This window comes from Blennius ocellaris (genome assembly GCF_963422515.1).
Source record: "Blennius ocellaris genome assembly, chromosome: 10".
Lineage (NCBI taxonomy): Eukaryota > Metazoa > Chordata > Actinopteri > Blenniiformes > Blenniidae > Blennius > Blennius ocellaris.
In genome coordinates, this window is record NC_137659.1 from 16,373,202 (window position 1) to 16,385,626 (window position 12,425).

The 12,425-nt window shown below is 37.5% G+C and overlaps 1 protein-coding gene across 3 annotated transcripts; it reads left to right on the plus strand.

Moving 5' to 3' along the window:
• The first annotated feature begins 1,749 nt into the window (after window positions 1–1,749).
• On the plus strand, window positions 1,750–11,584 carry pigr (polymeric immunoglobulin receptor). 3 transcript variants are annotated; one of them, XR_013936813.1, is made up of 10 exons: window positions 1,750–1,853; window positions 2,485–2,829; window positions 2,918–2,999; window positions 3,182–3,408; window positions 4,481–4,577; window positions 4,674–4,756; window positions 4,886–4,935; window positions 5,052–5,140; window positions 6,024–6,083; window positions 6,510–6,527. XR_013936813.1 is itself a non-coding variant. In XM_080503978.1 (9 exons), exons 1-8 carry the CDS (start codon window positions 1,793–1,795, stop codon window positions 5,124–5,126), a joined length of 1,020 nt encoding a protein of 339 aa, XP_080360104.1. In that variant the 5' UTR covers window positions 1,750–1,792; the 3' UTR covers window positions 5,127–5,140; window positions 6,024–11,584. The 3 variants fall into 3 exon arrangements, 2 of the variants coding, with proteins under 2 accessions (XP_080360104.1, XP_080360103.1); XM_080503978.1 differs by having other exon boundaries at window positions 6,024–11,584; XM_080503977.1 differs by lacking the exons at window positions 6,024–6,083; window positions 6,510–6,527 and having other exon boundaries at window positions 5,052–5,411.
• The last annotated feature ends 841 nt before the right edge of the window (window positions 11,585–12,425 follow it).

A 12,425-nucleotide genomic window follows, 5' to 3' on the forward strand; every position in this document is an offset into this window, starting at 1 on the left:
CTGACCCGAGGTGGTGTGAGAGGAGGAGTGTGAAAGCACCGAGCTGTGTGAACTGGAAATAAAACTGTTCTGCATGCAGACAAGAGCGATGGACCTAATCGAGTTTGCCATCCCAGGTTTTCTGCTGCAAAGGTCAAGTCTGAATCTCTCCTTGTGCTGTTGTTGTTTAGCAAGCAAAAAGGCAACCCGTCTCCCAACCATCAAGTATTAAATATAAATGCAATCATCATTATGTTGCTCTCATTACGTCCTGGGTGCAGGGCTGATGAAGGTGAGGGGAGGATGAAGTCTCCAGCAAAAGATGATAAAAGTTGAACAAATAGTTTTCTTGCATTCACGTTTTATTTGATGAAAGTAGAGTACAGTATATAGAATACAACATTTAGAAAAAATGAAATATTTCTATGTTCAGTTTGGGTAAAACTAATAAAAGCATACTCACACAAATGGCATGCTTTTTTCCAGAGAAGGAGGGTATTTGTTACTTATACAATAAAAAAAAGAATTCTGGTTGCATTGGACTAATTTAGAATAGTGAATAAAATTTTTAGAATACAACTTGAGATGTGACATGACAGTTGCAGACTGTGTAGAAAAAAACTTATCAGTTCATTAAAATTAAAACCACCTAACGAGCAAAAGAATCTTAGTTTTTTTGTATACCAGTGGATCTCAGCAGCTTTCAAGTAAAACTGAGTACTTGGCGTGAGACAAAGCATTTGAAAGTGAGAACCGGACGAGCTGCAATGTGGTGCATGCTGGAAATCCCTGTTTTTTTGGGTGGACATACACTGCTTTAATATTATCCAGAATGGGGAGTCCATCATTATTTCTGCACGTATGTACATTCAAAAGACTCATTTTTACAAATGATCCAACTGTTTTAAATCTCCAGTCAGAGATAGTAACCGATATCTTAAACCAATATTACCCAATGTTGAGGAAAGTGACTTGACCTGGCAAAAAACCAAACAGACAGGAGAAAAGAAAAAAAAAAGTTCACTTTCGTTTCCTTAATCTGGGTTTTCAAAGGAAGAAGTTCACTTTCCCTTTTGCCAAAGTCTCTCCATGGAGTCTGGCCATAATAAAGCTTTTTTTGGTAAGAAAAATAAAAGGGTGAAGGACTTCAGGGACACTCGTCACAAAGCAAAACTGAAGGATTTGAATAATTGCTTGGTAATTCAGTGGCTGTAGGCATTGTGTGTTGGAGCTTAATCCAAAAAGAAGAAAAAAACAAAACAAAAACAAAACTGAAGACTGGACCTGATCCAAGGTTTCTAGGCATCAAAAGCAAGTAATTTCGTGGCTGCCTGCCGAATAAATCCTCTGCAGCCCTGAAATCAAATGGGTGTAGTTGTATGTGAGAACAGGTTATTAAAATGATAGCAAAGGTTTAATATGACATGTACTAAATGGCTGACCAAAAACCTTAAAGGAGCAGTCAAACATGTTGGGGAAAAATGCTCAAGTCATACATGATGCACACTGAGCTGCAGTGCAACTGGAAGACTATTAGTCAAACTGTTGGCATATAATCGGTCCACAACATAAAATGTTTTTTTTTAATATTTGGGTTGAAACAAGCCATGTAGATTTGCAATACATTCTGTCCATTCCTACTGATATCTTATTTTGTGAAACTGATAGTTTCTTAATATATAAAAGGCATCTCTATGGTTAATATTCACAACATCTGGATCCAACTCGGGGTCATGTGACAGTGGGTGGAACTTGGCTGTACGGAAACTGGACTCTTGTTTGTACAGGGGAGAGACTCTGCAAACCTCAAACCATGAGCAGCAACATGCCGCGACTCTTCTTGCTCACCCTCGGCCTCTTATCATGGATCCCAGGTAAAACCAAATCATAACTGCTGAGGTATCCTGCTAATCAGAGGTGGACAAAAACCTTTGCAGATTTTTTTTTTCTGTTGACAAGCACTGAAAAGAGCATGAGTAACGCCTGCTGCCTCCTCCTTGTTTATAGAGCTTTTGGCAAATGTCAGTGCTATAATGAAATACACTCTTTATGCTTCATTTCTATTTACTATTTTATTACTTTTCTGTATTAATCATCTGCTGAAGACAGCTCCTGTTTTCTGCTGGAGAGAACAACAAAACCCTTTGTGTTTTAGTAAATCTTCCAAGCTTTCGTCCTGTTTGCCTCTTGGCAACACCCATGTTTGATGTTTATTTTGTCAAGCCTTCAAAAGCCTGTGTACTCCAGGGGCAGTACAATTTTGAGTAAGTATGGAGAGGCAAGTTAAAGTGGGAAACGTTTTGTGGGAAACGAAACCGAAGCTGTAAATGTTGTACGAGCATTGCTCAAGGCCAAATTCTCAATTCCTCAGTCACAGTCGCAGATAAGAATTGTCCACTGTGATAACTGTGTTGTTCTGGCTGCCGGATTCCGGAAACTTTAAATTCAGACATGCATTCAACATTCAATCATCTGTAACTTTTACTTTTTTTTTTTTTTTATCAGTCTTCCTCTGCAAGATTACTACTGAGGAAGGGCTTGCAGTCCTGGAGGGTGGATCCCTCACAATCCCGTGTCATTACGAGCCCCAGTTTACCGGCTATGTGAAATACTGGTGTCAGGGGAGAACGAGAGATTTCTGCACCAGCATTGCTCAAACTGACGATCTCCATTCAACTGACCCATCTGAGGCCAAGGTAAGTATTTTTGACGACCCGGTGCAACTAGTCTTCACAGTGACCATGAGCGACCTGAAGGAGGACGACTCGGGCTGGTACATGTGTGGCGTGAAGATCGGCGGCGTGTGGAGCGCCGACGACATTGCTTTCACTTATATCAATGTCATACACGGTGAGCATTGAAGGGGTATGAAATTAGAATTCATGCTTGCAGTCCAATTAGAAAGGCTGTTAATGCTTTTACCACACTGTTGTTGCAGGTATGTCAATTGTAAACAGCAGAGTGAGCGGAGAGGAAGGCAGTAGCGTTACAGTTGAATGCCTCTACAGTGAGAGATACAGGTAATATATTTTGGTTCCAGTTCATTGTCCATCATTAGAATCATAATCTTTTAGGCTAATTGGTTTTAAACCAGCATCATTTATTTAACAACTTCATATTATTTGTGTAAATTCGGTAATCCAAACCCAATGCTGGCCGACAGTCGACTTTAAGTGACTCCTTGGTGACGATCTGCCAACAGAAAGAGTGAGAAGAAGTGGTGTCGAAGTGGAGACTTGAAATCCTGCCTGGTGGCGGGCTCTGACGGGAGCTATGACGACGCTTCAGTGGCCATCAGCGATGACAGAACTGGGGCTTTCACTGTTACCTTAAAGAAGCTGCAGGTGAAAGACACTGGCTGGTTCTGGTGTTCTGCTGGGCAGCAGAAGATGGGGGTGCATGTCCTCGTCACAGAACGACCCATGGCAGGTACGTTGATGAAAAGTCCCCCAACATGTGCTTCTTGGACTCGTCTATTTATCTATCTATATAGATATATAGATAGATATATACATCTCGTCTCAAAATGTGCAAAACATTTTGAAACGGTTTGCTGAGGTCCTAATGTGTTGAAATGGACAGTCACCTCTAAAGTTAAAAGAGAAATATGACTTCTTTAAATACAAGTTTGAGAGCTTGTGCTGGATAAGTTATCTGTAAAACCATTATATTATATTCATGCAAATGGCCATTATATGTGCTTAAATGAAGATACAGTACTTAAGACGGTAAAGTTTTGCTAAACTAAGGATCTTCTTTGATACTTCCAACCCGGTTGGTTGTACACGTGTGATCAATTTGATGGTCTAATTGTATCCCAACCAGCCAGACAAGAGTCAGCCCATTGAAAGAATCTGCTTTTGCCATGATGTAGAGTCAGTCAACTTCACCATCTGATTGTGATTCTGTTTGTATTTCCAGGAAAGTGACTGGAGATCTTTAAATATTGATCCAGGCACCAACACTATATAAAAAGTCTCAGAACGTTTTTTTTGGGAACCCATCATTTCACAGACATAATATTTGGTCAAGGTTTTATGGTGGTTTTGCAGCTGATGCATTTTACTGTTCAAAGAGAGAAAAAAAAACAACCAGACTGTTCAATGGTGTAGTATTTAGAGGTTCTTGCCCACCGTGACTGGAAAATAGAGTGACAGGAAAAAAATTGCTTTAAAACACATAGTCTTGATACTCCCCATTTCCATTTAATTCTATTTTAATTGAACCGAGCCAGCATGGGGAGAAAGCAAGCATCTGCAGTTTTTCTTTCTTCCAGCATGCAATAGATTAAAAGAGAGAAGCAGCGTAACAGATCAATATGCGTTTGTGAAAGATGGCAGGTGCTCTCAAGTCTCCTGCCATACAAAATATCGATTATTATGAGTCACCTATCAAAAGTATTGATGCTATATGCGCTCTGCCTAAACTGCGACAAATGTTCTTCTGCTTATCTCAGTACAGTATATCATTTCAGCTCTATGTATCACCCCTTTATCTTCAGCAACTTCAGTGTCTGTGACATCTTCACCAACACCCGGTCAGACTGTTGAACACCTGTCCCCACAGAGATCCATCACCGACTGTGTGCACTATCGCAGGTACAGATGAAGTGCTCCTCTATGATTTATGTCTTCACTTTAAATTGATGTGGAAGCTGAACTGCCTGCTCAGACGACTTTGTGTCTGTGCTTCAGTCCCGTTTGGGTGTCTATGGCGGTGTGTTTGACTCTCCTCCTTTGTGTGGCTCTGTTGGTGAGAAAGCTGTGGAAGCTGCGCAGTAAGAAAACGTTTTATTTGTCTCCTTTCAATTAAATCTGGGTAAGTTTTGTTAATTTAACAAATCTCTCCGTTTAAGGTGAGATAATTTGCATTATTTTAAGGTTAAATACTTGTCCTTTCTTTCTAGAGAGGGATCCTATGCTGAAAAAAGCTAATGTGATGACCGGAACATATAACGTAAGCTTGCGCTCCAATACATCTTCGCTTTCATAGACGTAGTTCAAAATCACAATCATCAGGGTTGATCTTTTTTTGGTGATTACTTTCTTCATCATTCTTGCTGTGTTCCACAGGAATTTGCAGAAGACATGAAAAGTGCTGCTGTCATTATCCTCAGCAAGGATTCCCCAGATCGACACATGTACTGAGATCAGTGTGGAAAGTGTGAATCTTTATTCTCGGAATGTAACTTTTAAGTAACCTGTACAAGACAAGAATGACTTTGTTCTGTTTTATGCAACTTACAGTAATTATGCATATCTTTTGTTTGCTGCCTTCTCAATGCAAATGGTAAAGTCTGCAGATCTCACACGTGTGAACTGCAAGATTTATCCAGCACATAAAGTCTATTAATTATTGATAAAGTCAATTTTATTCAACGGGGTGTTCAGCTGATGTTTTCAGCTTTTCAATAAATAAAACAATGGATCTTGGCCTTGTTATTTCTTTCCACATTATTTTACATGTTAAAACACTTAAATCTATGAATTAGATTTAGAGAACAGTATAATCACAATGAAAGTACTCAAAAATAAGGTAATTACTACTACTGCTTGAATATTGTTGGCCAATATCTTATGTGATACCAAAAAGCACCTGAGGACCAATTTCTGTCTTTCAATTTTTAAAAATGTACATATGTTGACACAACTTCAGTGTTTTGCTGGTTTAGAACACTTGAGTGGCTTCTCCATAAATCTTTCCTCTTGGCGTTTCTTAAGTCATATCCTATAAAGTTAATGTGATAGTTCTCTCAAGCATATGTTGACAAACCTGAAGTGTATTCAGTTACATTTTTAGTGTGTTGAGACATTAAAAAAGACATGTATTTTGATGTACTTCAGTAAAAGCAACAACATGTTGGCTATACTTGGTTGTTTTAAGCATGTTATATGTTGTATTGCATTTTATTATTCTCAGTTTAAAGCAGTAACTTTATTCCTTCAAAGTAACTTTGGAGTATTTGAACCCTCTGAATGGAGGGAAAAGTTGGAGTCTGTTTTCAATAGTCACTAACTCTCACTATCTGTACATTCTCTTGTCAGACAAAGATGAAGCTGAGGTCCTGTATGTCTGTGGGAAGCATCCTTTTGCCAAGATATGTGGTGAGAATTAAACTTGAAAACTGTTATATGCATATGTTGTATGTATAAAATGAACATTCATGATGAAAAGACAGATAAGTCATTATTGTTTATGAACTTTTAGATATTGTGTCTCTTGATGCTGCAACATGCCCTGTGCTGTAAAATCAATGTGCTTTGTTCACTGCTGTAGAAAGGATTGAAAAAGGCTGTTATCATTTTTTTAATGTTTATAAGGAGTATTATATTATCCATCCATCCATCCATCCATCCATCCATCCATCCATCCATCCATCCATCCATCCATCCATCCATCCATCCATCCATCCATCCATCCATCCATCCATCCATCGCAAGGCAAACAGAGAGACAAACAACCACACATACGCTCACATTCACACATAGGATGACTTATGGTGACCAGTCAACCTCACATCTTCTTTTTAGACTGTGGGAGGAAACCAGAGTACCTGGAGGAAAAAACCCAAACATGCCTGGGGAGAATATGCAAATTCCACACAGAAATCCTTGCCCTGCATTTGACTTTTCTTACTTTCTCACTATGAGATGGAAGTGATAAACACAGCAAGCCACCATGCAGCCCATCCCAAGTACATTTTTAATGTTGATGTGAATGGTAGTAATAAATAGTTTTTATTGTTGCTTTTGGTCATAAATACTTTTTATTGGTAAATTAATGTTACTCCTCACAATAATGGTAGAGCTAATGAATAGGCTAACTCTCTCTGCATTCTAATAAGAGTGATAAACCTGATCTAAGAGGTTACAAAAGGAATTTTTGTGTAAGGTACTGGAGTGTCTATTATATGGACACAAAAAAGTTAATTTGGGTTTGAGAGATTATTACTCTGTTGTTAACAATCATTCTTGGAAACATTTGCATTAATAATATAATCTGTTTTTCATATATCGATCGTTCAACATACCATACAAACTTTTACAGCAGAAAAAAGCAGTTTGACTGAAAATATATTTTACATACAATGACAATAGAAGAGTCTTTGATTGAGTGAAGATAGATAGATAGCTTTATATGGAAGAATCAAAGCTCAGGTACATTGTGGACAAACTACTCTGGTCAGTGCTACAACTCATTGGCATGCATATGTATCTCAATTAATTACATTTCTTCTACTCTTTTTAATTTGGTGTATATATTCAATGCTTTTGTTCCATGTTTGGACTCAGTACCTAAAGAAAAAGTTTTATTTTGTCACACCAAACAATGGTGACTGTGAGTTGAGGGGAGACCCGCGGGTGGCGCCGGCAGGGGAAATACAGATGTGAAATGGACTACGAACTCTACAAAAAAGCTGTTACATTTTACAAGGAGTTTCTGAAGTTATAATTCAGCATGTAGACATTCTAGAGATGTTCTTTCTGCTTTGTTTAGATGTCCATGTTTTACTAATCTACTAGTCTATATAAACAATGTTGCAAGTATTTATTTATATTTTGGCTTTCAGTTGCAATGTCTTATTGGCCTTGTGAACATGAGAATAGAAAATAAATCCCAACGGACAGGAAATAAAGTACAAACGAGTGCATCTTGCCTGCCTCTAAAGCCCATGGGACTGACATTGGAATACATTTTCATTTTGGCTACACTAAACTACAATGTTTATTTAACTCCATAAAGAAATGGCCAATTAAAAGATTTAGGCTGTCAATATATGTGAGAGAAAAGATGTAAACGATGGAAAGATGTGTTCAATGAACGTACAGATCATGGCAGCGTAGTGACGAAACGGATCCATTTGAGTAAACGAGAGAACAAATGATGACAGAATGCATAACAAAGTGTCCACAAATTGGCTCTGAAGGAAAGAGCTTCACAGTTCATGCTTGGGCCGGCTGTCCTCATACTGAACCGTGAATGACGTGTTAGTATTGTAAATTGAACGCGCTAATGAGACAGCCAAAACAGCTCTGAAGCCCAGAGTCAAGTGAACCTTGAACACGGTAGTATTAATGTTTTGGTTTGTCCTCATATGAGGGAGAATCTTAAAAAAAAAAAAAAAAGCCAACCACCTTAAGTTGAGTTTACTTCTTGTGGCCATATGCCCCTGCAGCAAAGTCCATCTAAACTTTATTAAATTGAGGTCAGTGAGGTAATGCTTTTCTATGGATTCTGGATTTAAAAAGTATATTATTATTGATATTTAAAGCCAAACTCTGATTTTCAGACAGAGAGGGGGGGGGGTCAATATTACTGCAAATGTCAGGATAACAGGGACCAACAGCAGTATGCTGGATCTGCTATGAAAAAGCTTAATCTTAAATTTTCATGAGTTTGACTGGACCAATTTGGTGAATTGAAAATTGAAAAGCAAAATGAAAGCCACCACAACTGTTATAATTCAGATTCAGCAGAAGTTGTGATGCTGTGCTAAATATAAACAAATAATACACATGATACACATAACATCAAATGTTGGAATGAGATATGCTATAAATTCAGGCTAAATGTTTTAAATTAATGTTAGGAAGACATTTAAAAAAAAAAAGAAAATGAAAAAAATGGGAACATGTTTATCATTATATCGCATTGTCACTTCTTTTATCACATTTCCAGTTATTGGAGTTTTGGATGAGGAATGTTGCTTCATTCATTTCCGATACAGGATTTTAGATTTTCAACAGTACTTGGACTTCATTGCTGGAATTCTCATTTCACGATGTGCCAAATGTTATTTACTGACAGAAAGTATGGACTGCAGTCAATTCATTTTGCACCTGGACTCTGTGCAGCCAGTTGTGATGAATGTAGTATGTTATTTAGAATTCTCTTGATGAACAATGCAAGGCTGTCTGTATGGGAACATGTGTTGCTCAAAAACGTCATTTTACAGCAATGTTGGTGGTGTTCCAATATGTTTAAGCTGCAGGCACTACTGCGGCCCGACACCATTAGAGATGCTGGCTGTTTAACTGCCAACTGATCACATGTTGGATAGTCTTTCCTATATATGCTCTCCAATTAAGATTTAATAATTGTGATTCATCTGACCACAGAACAGTTTTTAATGAGCTTTGGCCCACAGAGGAAGTTGGTGTTTCTGGATCATATTCACAGCTTATTCTTTGTGTCGGCTACAACTTGCATTTGTGGATTGTACGGCGAACTGTGCTCAAACCAGAGTTTTTCTGAGTTCACGCAGGCATATCTAGTAGAGAATGATTTCTGTTTTCAAAGCATCAGTTTGACCTTCGGCTTTGTCCCTTTTTCCTGATTATCTGAATCTCTTGATGACATACTAGATGGTGGAGTCATAAAAGTCCACATATTTACTATCAGCAAGATTCTTCTGAAACAATTCTACATTTTTGGACCCAAGTACCTCCAAATTCTTGAATTCTTGCCCATCTTTAAATTTTAGAAGCTGTTCCTCTCAAAATCATTCCTTTCATTTCCAGTCAGGTAAATGTCCTTTTGTTAATTGACACATTTTTTGTTAAACATGCTTCTCTTGTTCTTGGTCAAATGTTTTTGGGGATGTTCTGCTGGTATCAAATTCAAAATGAGCGAAAGCTTCTCATGAAGCGATAAAATGCGTGAATGTCTATTATGTCTTTTGTGTTTTATCGGGATCAAAATGAGAGTTTATGATATTTGAATATTATTGCATTCTTTTTTTATTTACTTTATTCAGTGTCCTGGTTGTTTATATTCCCTTTTTGTATATTAGCCATGCACATTGAAACTACAGATATTTGTTGACATGTGTTATTGATTTCTTATAGAACAATTCAAATAATTGTGGTATGCTATTTTATTAATGCAATGTGCGTGTCCTCTGCAGTTCTCTCTGTCCCAGATGAGTTTCACAGCAGTTTTTTCCCCCAGCCTCAGCCTTACAATGACTCAATCATTAATCTTAATGCATCTCAAGCAGAATCAGTTCTGCCACTAGATGGAGGTCAACCTTGTATTAAATATGTTCTCTTCATTATGTATTAGTGCATGTGTGAGTGTGTATTCAGGCAACATAAAAAGGGTCCTCTGTTGTTGTTATTGTTATTGTTGCAGAATTATTTCTTTTTGCACCACATACAGTTTTGTATGCGAATTGAATGCAGATGTCCTCCTATTTGTTTTTTAATCATTAAAACAAAAAACAAGCATTTCAGTAACTGTTCTCCATATTGCGGCAATTTGAGGGCATCAATAATCAATACATTTGTACTCACCAAGTGCAGTGTCATATCAAGGCACCAGTCGAAAACATGGAGAGGTAGGCTGAAGAAAAATACTTTTCCGGGCTCTGTGACAGTTGGTATGTAGACCAAGCATTGCCCCGGCATACAGCATACACCGCCCCTATTAAACACTGCACTCTTCTTGTTCACACAGACCCAAGTGGGCAGGAGGATTAGGATGTGTCTTAATGAGGATGAAAACATTGTCATGACTATGGGAGCATAAGAGCTTGAGTCATCCTGCTTTTACCACTGGGAAAAAAACAAAAAAAAAACCTTAGTAAGTGCACTATTTTCAATAACAAAAGTAGCTTTTTAGTATACCTTTCTTACTGGATTTCTTTAACGATGGCCCCATGGAGAGAGAGGCTGCATTTTCTTCAGTGTTTCTATAGTAACAAAAGAATGTAAACTAAATAAAAACTAAATAAAACAGCACCGAGTTACCGTATCTGAAAGACCTACAGCGACTTTGCAAAAGAAAGAGGAGAAATGAGGTGAACACAAATGCACCTGAATTAAATCTTAACTGTTATACATCGTATATGTTATCTTTTTATTTCTAACAGTATCACGGTAAGGAAAGTGTAATGTATGGTTTTCATTTATTTTTATTTGTTTTATCTTCAAGGTCTCGATGAAAAGACATCCAGTAAAGAATATCTGGTGCTATCGCTTGGCTCTTTCAAAATGTTTTCTTTATTGCTCTTTGCACAAAGGAGAGCACCTTTGGACAGCTATTTTATAAACAGCATAAAAATCATACACTCTGCCTCAAATTAACATTACAATTGTGCTGAATATTTCATTTAATTTCAGTCGTAGTGTCAGTTATATCACAATTACCTAAGGTCACCGTTCATATGAGCAAGCATAGGCATTTGTGAAAAGGAGAAATATAAGGATAATCTGGGCAGATTTAGTCTGAGAAGTGGTCCCCTGGACTGCTTGGGGTTAGGGAATATTAAAGAGATTAGAAAGATTAAAAATTGGAATGGAAAACAACAATCAATGTCACATAATCTAATAGACCCCACAGATCTAGATCGTTCCACTCCAAAGCCAAAGGCACCTGCGGGCTGGTACTGGATGATAGGGGTAAAAAAAACCCCCAAAAAACATAACCAGAAGGTAAACAAAATATGACAAAAACTAAATATGTTTGAACCTTCACAAAAATGTATGTAATCTTACACTATGAATAGAAATGCTTGGTTTTTTGTTTGTTTGTTTTTTTACCATCTGTATTTATTTGTGTATTAAATGGTGTCTCCTGCCTTTCAGCAGAGGATTATTGAAAAGATGAAGTTGTGGGTTTTATTATGATTACATTGGGTTTTTTTGTTTGTTTGTTTCTTAATGGTTTTACAAACAAATACTGTCTGAACCTTGAGTTATGGAGGATCTTAAACGAATCCCTTTATTAACACCAGATATGCTGCAAAAACTAAACTTTTTGATGACAGATATTCTTGTCCTCTTTTCTGCTTTTTCCATTTTAGGGCCTCAGGAGGCTGGAGCCCATGACACAGGGCAAACACAGAGAGACAGATAATCACACACACACTTACGGGCAATTTAGAGTTACTGAGACGTAGAAGCAAATCAGAATACATGCAGAAAACTATCACATGCCTGGGGACAACACAGAAACTCCACAAGCACAGATTCCAATGGGGAAAAAAAATCTCCCGGTGAGACCAGAGATGGCATATATTATGTTATAGCAGGAATGCAAAACCTCTTTTGTTGGTTCTCGAGGGATGCTACAATATTGAAACATTGCTGCATATGTAACACTTTATAAATTAGGACTGTTTATAGAAATATGAGCTATATTACAGATCACTGTTGAAGAAGCATTGTGTAAAACACTCTAAATAAGCACAATTTAAAGTCTATAAATTAATTATATAATCTGTCAGACTGGTATATTGTCATCCCAAAGGGCCGTGTGTAAAATAACGACCATCTCAGAGGTTGTAACCCTAAACATTTATGCCTGAAGAAGCTATAAAATACTGAATATCATTGTCCTTTAAAAAGGCATCTGTATAGAATAAACAAAAACAAAAAAGTTTTGCAACTATTAGTGTTACAGAAGTGAATTGCGCAGCATTAAGTGCTACATTGGGCATTTCA

Coding starts and splice junctions, on each gene's coding strand:
- pigr (XM_080503978.1), top strand. CDS start 1,793: ATGAGCAGCAACATGCCGCGACTCTTCTTGCTCACCCTCGGCCTCTTA. Junction 2,830..2,917: donor TTATATCAATGTCATACACG/GTGAGCATTGAA, acceptor CTGTTGTTGCAG/GTATGTCAATTGTAAACAGC. Junction 3,409..4,480: donor CACAGAACGACCCATGGCAG/GTACGTTGATGA, acceptor CTTTATCTTCAG/CAACTTCAGTGTCTGTGACA.